This window comes from Sceloporus undulatus, chromosome 3, assembly GCF_019175285.1.
Source record: "Sceloporus undulatus isolate JIND9_A2432 ecotype Alabama chromosome 3, SceUnd_v1.1, whole genome shotgun sequence".
Classification (NCBI taxonomy): Eukaryota; Metazoa; Chordata; class Lepidosauria; order Squamata; family Phrynosomatidae; genus Sceloporus; species Sceloporus undulatus.
Genome location: NC_056524.1, coordinates 218,817,614 through 218,829,636, shown reverse-complemented (window position 1 = coordinate 218,829,636; position 12,023 = coordinate 218,817,614). Strand labels below are relative to the sequence as shown.

The following is a 12,023-nucleotide window of genomic DNA, read 5'->3' as shown; positions in this document are numbered from 1 at the left end:
TGGAAGACCTTTTGTTTTGTTTTGTTTTGAACAGATGTAGCCCAGTTGAAAAAATTATTGAATAAGTCAAGAGACATAGACAAACCAGAACATCTCTGTTTGTGTTTATCTAGTACATACTGAAGGCACACAACATCAAACATGCAAAGTACTGACAAACTTTTATTTAAAGAAAATAGACATGTGAAACATAAATATTTTATTGTTTTCTTAATTAATGCTACTCCAATGGAAATCCCTGGTTGTTGGAAAACTGGAAATGTTTCCTCAGATGCCTGATGTAAGAGAGTATGGGATCCATGGCTTTTAGAGAAATTGTCAGATAGTAGGAAAGTAGACAAGGGTCTAATAAGTCATGATACTTTTGATGAAATATCGCTTCCATTTTATTTGAATTTGTTGAATACACTGTGAATTGTGAGACAATCCCATTTTAGAGTCTGGTCAGAGATGATGACAACAAACCCTTGTGATAAGGAAGGTGAATCATCTGGAACTGGCTCGGATCTCCACAAAAATGTTCTTATGATATTGTTCCTATTGTTGTGACATTTTAGATTATTTTAATTACTGAGTGCAACAAATAATTTTAAAAAGGAAAAAAAGAAATAAAGAAATAAACTAAACTAAATTTGGAAAAAACAACAACGAAACTTGTTACATTACTACTTTCATTAAAAAAAAATCCTTTTCTTTTTTCCCTTAAAGTGGCTGCTTTAACTCAACAGGGCAAACTTCTGTATGTAGCCTAGCCAGTCAGCTACATTTCAGCAACATCTACTATAAACTATAACATACAGTGGGCCTTTTTTTATCTGCTGGGGTTTGGTTCCAGGACCCCCTGTGGATAAGAAAATCCACAGATGCTCAAGTCCCATTAAATACAATGGCATAGCAAAATGGTGTCCCTTATATAAAATGGCAAAATCAAGGTTTGCTATTTGGAATTTATACTCTCATATATATACTGTGTATATATATATATATATATATATATATATATATATATATATATCTGCGGATGCTTGAATCTGTGGATAAAAAAATCCATGAAAAAGGAGAGGTGACTGTATTGTATGGAGAGTTACCTTTGAAGACGGCTCAGTAGTACAAACTTCAGTTGGCACAAAAATCTAACAATTAAATTGATAACTGGATGTCATCAATCTTGACTATGTTTCAGTGTTTCTATTTCTGAGTTCAATTCAAAAGCTCTCAACAGCTTAGGACCAAGGTAAATGAAGGGACTATTAATTGCACAGCATTATCCAAGGGTTGGGGGAAAAAATCTTCAGAGGACCTTCTTTCAATCCCTTCTGCCTTCAGAGGCAGCAGGTGGTGACCAAGGAAAGGGCATTTTCAGTGTTATCACCATAGTTATGGCACACTCTTACCTCAACTGACACCAAGTTTGATGCCTTTTTTTCCCCATTAGATGAAAGCTTTTTCCCCTGAGCCATTCACATTTTGACAAATTTTAGATTTTATGTTTTTGTTATTGTGCAATATACAATATGCTAAGAATACTATGGCTGTAACTAATTTTGCACTGATTTTTTTAATAACAATGTTTTTATTCTTAACCAGAACAAGCCATTGATTTTTTTCCCCTGAAGAGCAAGCTAGTAAGTTTTGCTATAAATAACTATAAAATATTATAACTGGGATATTATTCCATGACTTTTCCTAAAATTATAGGGAAAGTATCTATTGTATCTATAGTCAATAGCTTCCTCTTTCAACTGTAGTCACTTCATACAGGGGACACAAGGTGACTATGCAATTCAGTTCAATGCAATGAGCAGAAAGAGGTATCTTAATGGCAATTAATGCACAAATATAATGAAGTTCCCATCATCTCTCTGTTAGCTCCCATAAGCAAACAGGCAGCATTTCAACAAATTTTAAAAAGTATTATTACAAATAGGTTACAAAATGGAGCAGTCCTAAGTTTAGGAGATCCTAGTACTAAGAGGGTGATGCATATATTGCAATAGATTCTAAGGTGTTCTTTTAATGTTAAGCTACTATTTTTAGAAGGCGAGGCTTGAATTGAGGATCTAGGTACACCGAGATTTTTGTTTTCTTGTTAATAGGGTTGATTCGGAATACAGGTCTGCTTTGGGGACGTAGCTTAGGTTTTATTTATTGCTTTTAATCATTAGGTTTTTAAATTCGTTTAAATTTTATGGATAGTTTAATGACATTTTAAACATTTTTATTTGATAACTGTTACAGGCCATGTCGGGGATGCTTTGATTGAGAGTTCCTGCATGGCAGCAAGGGGTTGGACTGGATGGCTCTTGTGGTCTCTTCCAACTCTACGATTCTATGATTCTATAAGTGTGATAGTGGAGATCGTAAGATGATCCCCCAGAGCAATGCAAACTGAAAGCAAAGTCAGCAGCTCAACCTTCATCAGAAATGGCCAGTCCAAATCCATTTGTTTTTCTATACCCCATCCACTCCTTTGCTTTTCAGAGTTTGTGTCATACAATAGTATGACCTTCCCCAACTCAGCAACATTCCAATTGATTGGACTACAAGGACCATTGTCCCCAGCTGACAAGGCTAGGCAGTTGGTTAGGTTGATGGGGACTGCAGTCTGACACCTCTGGAAGGCATTAGGTTGGGGAAAGCTACAATAGAGGATGACAGTCAGCTTTACAGCTATGTTTAGCACAGAAATGCAGTGATTACTAAGGCTTTACCTGAGGATCTTTTGTGTCATGCAGCTGGACAAGCCATCAAGTCCAACATGAGCAGAATGTTTGGCAACCAGGGTTGCATCCACACTGGAGAGATAACCTGGTTTGGCACCACTTTAACTGCCCTGGTTCAAGGCTATGAAATTCCGGGAGTTGAAGTTTGCTGTGGGGTCCAGAGCGGAGCCAAACTGGAAGAGATTATTCCTGGCTTTTCACCAGCATCTGTGGCTGGCATCTTCAAAGAATATTGTTGTTGTTGTTGAATACTTTCAAGTCGTGGATGGTTGAATCCATGGATGCAGAATCTGTGGATACAGAGGGCTGACTGTGCAGCATTGCTGTTGCATCTGGTTAAAAAGAATGTTTAGCAACCTCCAGCATTATGTTTACTGGAAAGCGAGGAGATGAATTAAATTAAAAAAATAAATAAGGAAATGTTTGGCTGAATCACTGTCTTGAATAAATGTGCAACAACAAGACATTAAAAAGCTAATAATCTGTTGTCTTTTCCAGACACCAAAATCAGCTGTCCAACAAAGCCTTTTCATTCTGTTTAATGGTAGGATTGGTCCTATTGATTAGGTTCTGACTGGATTTCAATAGTGCTTGGAAATATTCTTTTTTACCAGAAGTCCCAGAATCCCCCAGTATAGGGGGATTTTGGGAATTGCAATCCAAAAATGGCCATGTTCTCTGGAGGAATTCTGAATGGTGTAGACAAAAAAAGGGAAAAAAATAACTCTTCCAGGCTGCTCTTTGGCTTCCTTGCCTTCTTCCCTGTCTCCTTCCTTACAAGACAAAGTATCTGGAAGACACTTCCTTCGCAGTGGTATCCAGCCCTTATTCTCCATGATTTCTTGCTGGCTAGGATTTAAAGAATCCTAGATTTGGAAAAGACCACAAGAGCCGTGCAGGAATATTCAACCAAATAATCCTTGAAACTGCCAGGCCATCCTCCTTCATTGCCCACAGCCCTGTATCACTTCTAGGTTTATTACAACTGGTCAGGACAGTCACTCTGCAGACACAGTGCAGGCTTCCCAGATGAACTGTCTTCCACTGAGGCTTTTCCCCCCACTTCAACATTTCAGGTACCACAATGGCTGGGGATTTCTGAGAACTGTAGTCCAAGAAACTGGGCATCTTCTAGGCACCTCCCTTGCTCTGTGTGTGCTACTAGTACTCTGCCAATGATACCAGGGGAGACCACACTAGCATCAAGGACAAACAAACACAGCATCAGCTTGGGACCCAGAGACACTCTGGGAAAGAGATGGTCAGCATGCCTGGAGTACTTTGCTGTACCATGTGCATACGTGACTTCTTCTTAAAATGGAGAAAAGAAAGCCACCACGGTTTGACTGTTGGACTAAGACTCTGGAGACCAGGATTTGATTCCCAGCTGAGCCATGGCAGCCACTGGATGACCTTGGGCAGGTCACACTCTCTCAGCCTCAGGGGAAGGCAACGGCAAACCTCCTCTGAACAAATCTTGCAGAGAAAACCCCATGATAAGTTTTCCTTAGGGTTGCCATAAGTCAGAAATGGCTTGGAGGCACACAACGAAGAAGAAAAGGGGGGAACATTGTCCATGCCAGTGTCTGGTAAACTGGGGTTGGGGTCAGAGGTAGTATGTGGAGAGTGAGAGGAAACAGGGCTCCTGCTGCAGATTGTGGGAGAATGGGGGTCTGGAAAGCCCCCCTTCTTGAAACTCAGAGCCACTGTGTCTTGTCTGCAAAGGACCTCCTGCATTCCCCATCAAAGACTCTTGCCAAATACAGGCTTGAGCGATTTGATGAAATTCAAGGTCCCTTGCCTTCTCTCTGCCTTTTTGGGCTTGGTTCTTTTTGATGTGATTTTACTTTCCCCAGAAAAATGACGACCAGGGGCCCTTTCACACTCCACCGTTATAGTGCTATGATACCACTTTCTCTCTCTCTTCCCTCTCTCTCTCTCTCTTTCCCCTTCCTTCCTTCCTTCCTTCCTTCCTTCCTCTCTCTCTCTCTTTTTCTCTCTCCCTTCATTCCTTTCTTCCTCTCTCTCTCTCTGTTTCTTTCATCCTCTCTCTCTCTTAACTGGCTGCATCCTATGAACTCCTTGGGTTTGACGTTGTAGTCGTGGTTTGTAGAGCTCTCCAACTACCCATTTCCTAAAATCTCAAGATTCTACAAAAGCACACTTGATCTTAATACATACATACATGAACTTTTCTTCCAGCAACATGGCACCCAAGGCAGTTAATAGCCATCGTTTTAAAGACTGAGGTCCCAAACTCGCTGCAGAAAATAATCCAGTTTGAGACTACTTTAACTGCCCTGGCTCAGTGCTAGGGAATCCTGGGAGTTGTAGTTTCTTGTGGCACCAGAGCTCTCTGACAGAGAAGTCGACGTGTCTCACAAAAACCACACTTCCCAGAATTCCCTAACACTGAACGCAGGGCGGTTAAAACGGTCCCAAACTGGATTATTTCTGCAGTGTGTTTTGGACCTTGCATCCACACTGGAGAAATAACCCTGTTTGGTACCGCTTTAACTCTTGTCTGGCTCAAGGCTATGGAATTCTGGGAGTTTGAGTTTGTTGTGGGGCCCAGAGCGGAGCTTAGGCTCTGGGCTGAGAGACTGCTCCTCCCGGGAAGGAAGGCGGCCAGAGGGAGAGGGTCAGGGCCCCCCGGACCCCGTCCAGCCGAAGGAAGGAAAGGAAGAGAGAGAGGAGGAGGAGGAGGAGAGAGGAAGGAAGAAAGGGAAAAGAAAGGGAGAGGATGAAAGAAAGAGGGAAGGGAATGGAAAGGAAAGAGAGAGAGAGAGATAGGATGAAAGAAACAGAGAGAGAGAGAGAGGAAGGAAGGAAGGAAGGAAGGAAGAGGAAAGAGAAAGAGAGAGGGAAGAGAGAGAGAAAGGTGGAAGGAAGGAAAGAGAGAGAGAAAGAGGAGGCCAGAAAGAGAGAGGGGGAAGGGCGGGAGGAGATGGGGAGAGGAGGAGGAAGAGAGGAAGAGCAGGGGGAGAAAAGGAGAAAGAGGGAGAGAGGGGGAAGGGGAGGCCTCCTTCTCCTCCCTCCTGGCGCCCAAGGGAGGAGGCTCCTCATCCCGGCTCCTCTCCGCCACGTGCTTCTTCTTCTGGCCGAGGAGGGAGAGGAGCGAAGTCAAGCAGGCAGGCGAGGCGAGGGGCTTGCAACTGGGTCTGCTTCTCTCTCTGGGCCAGGTCTGGGGGCGCAGGGGCTCTCCTCCTCCTCCTCCTCCTCCTCCTGGGGTCCCGAGAGAAGGAGAGCGAGCTAGCGAGCGAGAGAGAGAGGAGGGCCCGGGAGGCGAAGGGAGGGTCTCGGTGGGACTGGGCGCGGCTCCTCCTCTCCTTCCCCTTCTCCTTCTTCTCCTTCTGCTGCGGGGCGCTGTTTCGGGCAGAGCGGCTGCGGAGGAGCCTCTGGGTCTGTTCCCGGCGGAGGCGGCAGGAGGGCGGCCAGCGAGGAAGGAAGCCAGCGGGACGAGGGCTGGCCTGGGCTCCCCGTCCTCCCTCGCCTTCCCCTCCTCCTTCCTTCCTTCCTCCTTCCTTCCTCGGCTGCTCGCTCTCCGAGGAGGAGACATGAACAAGCTCTACATCGGCAACCTGAGCCCGGCCGCCACCGCCGAGGAGCTCCGGCAGCTCTTCGGGGAGAAGAAGTTGCCTCTCACCGGCCAGGTCCTCCTCAAGGCCGGCTACGCCTTCGTGGATTATCCCGACCAGAACTGGGCCATCCGAGCCATCGAGACCCTCTCCGGTAAGAAGGCAGGAGGGGTCCCCGGGAGCCTTGTTTGGGGCAGAGAGAGGGAAGCAGAAGCCCCTTTGCCCTCCCTGGACTCCCTCGGAGGAGAAGCCAGCCGGGGTCCCCTCCTCCTCCCACTGCCTTTTCCCTGGGAGCTGGGGGTCCTGGGTCTCCCCTTCCCCTCCTCCCTCTCCTTCCTCTCTTCTTCTTCCTCCTCCTCCTGCTGCTCTTTCTCTCTCTCTCTCTCTCTCTCTCCGGCGGCGGAGGCTGAGGGATTTTTCTCCCATTTTTTATTCCGATTTTATTGAGAGGCCCGGGGGCTTCGGCCAGGGCCCCTTCCCCTCCTCGGGCCTCCCTCGGGCTCCGGGCCACCTTTCTACGAGGAGCCCAGCCCCAACTCCCCCGGGGGACCCGGCCAGGAGCCCCAGAGGCACCGGGGGGGCCCCGGGCGGCAGCCGGCGCCAGGACAGCCCTCGGCCCCGCCGAGCATGGACGCCCAGCGACCGCCAGCCCAGGGCGGCCACACCGGGGAAATACCCCGCTTTGGCAGCGCTTGAACCCTCTCAGGCTGAAGGCCAGGACAGTCTGGGAGTTGGAGTTGGTTGTGCCTCCGCTCTGGGCCCCACAACTAACTCCAACTCCCAGAATGGCCTCGCCTTCAGCCAGACAATTTAAAGCGGTACCAAACCGGGTGATTTCCCCCGTGTGGACGCAGCCCTTCTTCCCGTTGGCTGAAGGCTGGCAGGGTCACCTTGGGTCAAGAGGGCCGAGGCTGGGGCTGAGGGAGAGTTTCTCTCCACAAGTAGTCCCTTGTTGCCGCCATTCCCAGGGACCCTTGAGGGACCCTCTTAGGTCTCTTTCGGAAGACCTGGAAGAAATGCTCCCAAAGGACTGAGGGAGAGTCCCTTGCCCCCATCCCCACGAACACTTTGGAAACCGGGATGGGGCACTTTCGGAAGGCGCCTGAATGCTTGGGGCAGACGCGAAGGCCTTAAAGAAGGGGCCTCGGTGCTCCCAGGGTTTAGGTCGGAAGGGGTTTGGGGAGAGGTCACCACCGGAGCCTCCTGCCACCATTCCCACAAATAGCTGAGGAGCCAGACTAGGGGCCTGGAGTAAGGTCCAGAGTTTGTCTGAATGCTCCCAATGTTTAGGTCCAAAGGGGCCAAGAGAGAGTTTGCTTCAGGAGGCCTTTCCCCTTTCCACCATTCCCATAAACCATTTAGAAGCCAGACTGGGGCACATCTCAAGACTTGAAACATGGCGCCTTGAGTCAAGAGTTTGTCTGAATGCTCCCAGTGTTTAGGTCCGAAGGGAGAACTGACCCCAGGAGTCCCCTACCACCGTTGCCTTTAAGAGTTTGGAAGCCAGATTGGGGCACATGTGAGGAGGACCTGAAACAAAGCGCCTTGGGTCAAGAGGTCATTTGAATGCTCCCAGTGTTTAGGAGAGTTTCCCCTGGGGCTCACCTCAGGAGGACAGCACCATAGGCTTCCAGAGAGGGCTGTGGAGTCTGCCTCCAGCCTCCTCAGTGAAACAAAGGCCCTATACAGACAGGCCAAAATAAAGCTGCTTTGGGTCACTTTGGAGGTATGCTGTTTAAATGACACACACACATCTGAAGAGGCCAGAAGCTGCGCCAAAGGACTGGAGCATGGCTTTGGCATGGCTTCCAGACTCTTAGGACGCATGTAACATTTAAACAGCATATCTCCAAAGTGACCCAAAGCAGCTTTGTTTTGGCCTGTCTGTATGGGGCCAAAGGCACTTTCCTGTCCTAATGGCCATCATGTTCTCAGGGTTAGTCTGGTTGGGCCTGTACTCATTCCAGACCAGGGTCTATCCTGCCATTGCCATCCCTGGCCCCCTCAAGGACTGGGCCCCCCTCTTTCCCATGTTCTGCCATCAACTTCTGGGCAATCAGAAAGTGTGCTGCCCTCTCCTGAACTCAAGCCAGAGTTTCCTTTCTGCGCACCACCAGAGTCTCATGCTCTCCTTTTTCTTTTCCCTTGAAGGTAAAGCCGAGCTGCATGGCAAAGTCATGGAAGTGGATTATTCTGTCCCTAAAAAGCTAAGGTAAATGCCTTCCTTGTTGTTCAGCTAGCTACAATGGATTGACTCATTTGCCATAACTGGAAGGAGAGGTTGAGAGAGATTGCGTCACTGAAGTTTAGGCTGTGGTGTTCAACATGCTTTAGCAGTTTGCCTTTTTGCTTTTGTTGTTGATGAGTTCACGTCCTTTCTTTCATCCTTATTTTTAAACCATCTGTGTTTTCCTCTTCTTGTATGGACATGGCTTGTGAGGCATCGTTTGTCATGCAGTCTCTTGACGATTCCTTGGAAATGTCATGTCGCCTTAACAAAGGCTTCCTGCGACGTTTCAGAAACTGTTTATAGACCGATCCTACTACTAACCACATCTGTCTGGAAGTTGGATCCTAACTGATTTTTAAGGGGAGAGAGGATTAGAAACAGAGTTTGCATTTGTCTAAGGGTCCAGGTAGGATTGTGTCTTAATTGTCAGATAAAAATTTTAACTCAATAGTTTAATTTTCCTACTTTGAGCAGCAAGCCTGGTTAAAAAAAAGCCATGTGCTGTTGCCTTTTGGTTGATGCTCAGAACTAAAGTTAATTACTTTTAACTTTACAATACAGAAACAGAGATCTTTGACTCTGTTGTGTAACGTGTATAAACCATTTCTCCTTTGGAGTGCTTAAAAATGATAATAATTAATGGCAGCAGAGTGATTTATATTTGATGGTAGTGTTGGCTTGCGTTTTAGGCTTTGTTCTTATTGCTGTGTTGTGTTTCCCCATTTGACAATGGTTCCTGTTATTCCATACAAAGGACATTCAAAAAGTGGTTTGGGTGGTATTTTAGATTATTACGCAGTAACAACGGTGTTTTTGATCTGTTGAGTTCTCAGTTACTTTATGGGTTCTGCTGTGTAAGCAACTACCACAGACGCTCTCCAACACAACTTCTGAAATACGGACAATGTAGAATCCTGTTGCACTTTGTTTCCAAATTTCTAATGTCATGGATGGAAGGGTGTTAGTGACTTGTTTCTTCTTTTCTATGGCATGTGTGATTTTTAAATAAACAATAGCAATGCAGTAAACCCTTTGTATTGGGGGGGGGGGGGAGCCAGTCATATCAATATACAGTATTTTGTTCCTTTGAAAGGTCTGTCTTTATAACCTGTTTTGCCAAAAAAGCATCAAAATTGGCTTTGCACTTGGGAAGAATGTAAGGTATTTCCATTTCCTGAAGAGTTCAGAGAGAGCTTTTATTTCCTGAGCAACATGCAAGTTCCACATGTAATTTTGAGGTTCCATTTAAGAGAAAGTGTCAGCATGCCAATTTCTTGCAAGGCTCACTCACAATGGGATTTCCCCCAGAATAAGAAATAACATTTTAAATTCTGGTCTGCAAAAATGAAGAGTGTATGAATGTGGAATTTCCCACAGATGTAATCCTATCTCGCCGTGTTTCTAGATTTCTAGTTCCCTGAAATACTGAAAAGACACAAACACAGGGCAAATGCTCACTTTTGAAATATTTGTCTAAAGACCTGGCATTTCATCTTTGTTTCAAAGTGATGTAGTCAAGCGACAAGAGTATTGTTTCTGTGAGAGAACTGATGGACTTATAATGATGTTGTATATGAGCATGCGCATGACAAATGTGCATAAAAAGGAATGGTGTTGTGGTAAAGAAAACAACTGCTTGGAGATCTGGTTTGATATGCTTTTTGCAGCTCTGTGGTTTGGAGTTTTAACTTATGTATTAGGTATAAGTTAGTTTCTGTAGTTTTTAAACTTCTAAACTTAGCCCTTGAATCCCATTTTGGGAGAAAGACGGGCTATAAATCCCATAAATAAGTAAAAAAATATGCAGAGTATTTAAGAATTCTTATTCATAAATGCTCACTTACGTTAGAGATCCCTCTTAGTTACTGTTTGATGAACAAAATGTCTAAGAGTTAGTGCAGTCCCATTCATACTTACTCAAAAATAAGCTGCTCTGCACTCAGTGGAGCTTAGCCCCAAGTCAAGGTGCATTGGATTGTAAACTTAGCTGAAAACTGTGCAGTTTCTTAATCAGGGAAATGACAAAGCTGAATGGTCAGATCCTAAGGTTTGCTACGGCATCAACTGAACCTGCTGGACTTGAAATTCTGATCACTATGCTACAGAATATGATTGCATATAGTCTGATTGGTGCATATTTTTCAAATTGTATGGTTAGGAAGTTTGTCTCATGTACTAGTCTTAATTCTTTTGTGTAGCACTGTTTTCAACATGTTACAGTACAAAATAAAGATGCCACAACTGTTGTTGTTGTACCTTCCATGCAATAGGTATAGTAGTGATCCAACTTCCTTGTGAGGAAGTTATGTCCTGGTTTTAAAAAAATTAGTTCCAGCTTGGAGAGTGAGATTTGTCTGTATCTTTCAGCCGGACTTTTCTCATGCTGTCTGTAGTTATAATCTTAGGAAATGAGCACACAGGTCATAGATAAATTCATTGACATCAAGAATTGTACTATGGGATGCTGAAAACCCAATCCAGTATAGTGAGTGATAAGTAAACTCATGGAATTCATTGTGGGGCTTGACTATGTGGTTATGTGAGGTTAGTGACATAGTTCTGGGCAGATTGCACAGGTCAGATGCTGCTATAGCAATCTTATTTAATCTGCAAAAATTTTAATTTAATGAGTGGCAGCTATCTTTTTCCACAATGTAAAAATTAGTGGAGTTTTATGCTTCACAATAAAAATGCTTAGATTTTGTAGTGTGTGTTAGCACTGGTACTACAATGCATATGGACTCTTTAAGTGTAATGGGTCCACAATTCTGTCCAGCTTCTTCATAAAATGTAACTTGTAAATTTATCCCTGAAAGAAAACTCTTGAACCACAGTACAGTCTGCAAACTGAGCTGCCATTTTTTACATTTAAATTTATTTGGGAACAAAACAGACACCAAGAGGTAAATCCCATGTGCCTGTTCGGAAATACGTTCAATATGTTGTACTATGCCAGTAATCCTAAACTTTTTTGATCAGAAGTACATTCCATTAAAATCAGTTAAAGCAACGGAGCATCTTGGGACACATTACAGATGTTTGTTGTGGTGTAAATTTGTGCGAAGATCTGCTGAAGTGTGATTTTGTCCACAAAGTTCTCGTTGTATTTTGTCTGTACGATGCCATAGGATTCCTGCAAAAGCCTTTTCCGGTTAAAATCAGTGAGATCTGTTTCATGGTTTACAAACTAGTGCAGCCTACATTAAATGTATTCTGGAACATATATATTGTACCTCTCTCTCTCTCTTGGTGTAGCTCCTATACATCTTTCTGGCTGTTTAGTAAGAAAGGGTTTTTAGAAAGAAATTACAATGTGAGGATTCAGTTGTGATGGTTCTTTGAAGGGAAACAAGTTAAGAATCCAGAAACAGCAAGCAGAAGTTGCTTTGAAAATGGTGGCAGCCACATGACAATGCTGGGGGTGGGGGAAAGGGTCCTATAGCCAGGGAGGTACAAAAGGCCATTAATGTCTTTCATGAATTAAATATCATC

At 44.7% G+C, this 12,023-nt stretch overlaps 2 protein-coding genes across 3 annotated transcripts in view; both read left to right on the top strand.

The window, feature by feature from the left end:
* C3H3orf70 (chromosome 3 C3orf70 homolog) overlaps nucleotides 1-12,023 on the top strand; it is a 362,205-nt gene that overhangs the window by 83,837 nt on the left and 266,345 nt on the right. The gene's annotated exons all lie outside the window — the stretch shown is intronic.
* IGF2BP2 (insulin like growth factor 2 mRNA binding protein 2) overlaps nucleotides 5,841-12,023 on the top strand; it is a 79,090-nt gene continuing 72,907 nt past the window's right edge. The window contains exons 1-2 of one of the 2 annotated variants that reach the window (XM_042460547.1): nucleotides 5,841-6,455; nucleotides 8,453-8,513. In XM_042460547.1, coding sequence (XP_042316481.1) covers nucleotides 6,281-6,455; nucleotides 8,453-8,513 — 236 coding nt within the window. In that variant the 5' untranslated portion in view covers nucleotides 5,841-6,280. The remainder of the gene's footprint in view (nucleotides 6,456-8,452; nucleotides 8,514-12,023) is intronic. The other variant, XM_042460546.1, reaches the window with a different exon arrangement.